The 706-nt window shown below is 62.7% G+C and overlaps 1 protein-coding gene across 2 annotated transcripts in view; it reads left to right on the top strand.

Moving 5' to 3' along the window:
• SCN2B (sodium voltage-gated channel beta subunit 2) overlaps nt 1-258 on the top strand; it is a 3,572-nt gene extending 3,314 nt beyond the window's left edge. For both annotated transcript variants that reach the window (XM_010162783.1, XM_010162784.2), the window contains one exon: nt 16-258. In XM_010162783.1, coding sequence (XP_010161085.1) covers nt 16-215 — 200 coding nt within the window. In that variant the 3' untranslated portion in view covers nt 216-258. The remainder of the gene's footprint in view (nt 1-15) is intronic.
• The last annotated feature ends 448 nt before the right edge of the window (nt 259-706 follow it).

Genomic DNA, 706 nt, shown 5'->3' with positions numbered 1-706 from the left:
CATCTGTCCCCGCAGAGCCCCCCAAGCACGACTCCACAGTGGCTGTCATTGTGGGTAGCTCTGTAGGCGGCTTCTTGGCTGTGCTGATCCTGGTGCTGATGGTGGTGAAATGCGTGCGCCGGAAAAAGCAGCAGAGGCTGAACACGGACGACCAGAAGACAGAAGAGGAAGGGAAGACAGATGGCGAAGGCAACCCGGACGAGGGCACCAAGTAACAGCCCCCTGCCCGCCCCGGCCTCTTCACCCCTGTACAGCGTGACTCCCTTGACGTGCTTCCCACAGCAAGGATTTCTGTTTCCCCAGAGCATCCCTCCCTCCATCTAAATACCCAACTTTTTTGGGGCACGGAGGGAAGGTCCCCGGAGCCTGGCCACAGTGGGCAGGGCTGGGGAGGGTGGGTGAAGGGCATCGAGGCTGCCCCTGAGCCTGAGCTGGGACAGGCTGGTCTCGCTGGGCACACTCTGGGTGCCAGAGCACTGCGTGGGGCTGGGGGGATGTGTTGGGGACAGGGGAGAATGTGGTCCCCATCCACGGAGGGGCTGGAGCAGGGGGTGCCAGAAGGGGCAGAGCAGGGCTGGGCAGCCCTGTGCCCAGATGTCTGCACCCTGTCCCTCTAGAAAAAGACTTCTGGGGCCAGCAGCCATCTGCCCTCAGGGCCACATCTTACCCCTGAGGCGTTCCCGCTTTTCCCGGGGTACTGGCATAC

The sequence above is a fragment of the Antrostomus carolinensis genome, unplaced genomic scaffold (genome assembly GCF_000700745.2).
Source record: "Antrostomus carolinensis isolate BGI_N321 unplaced genomic scaffold, ASM70074v2 scaffold28422, whole genome shotgun sequence".
NCBI classification, from domain to species: Eukaryota; Metazoa; Chordata; class Aves; order Caprimulgiformes; family Caprimulgidae; genus Antrostomus; species Antrostomus carolinensis.
Note: the sequence above shows the minus strand (reverse complement) of the source record. Positions and strands in the feature narration are given on the sequence as shown.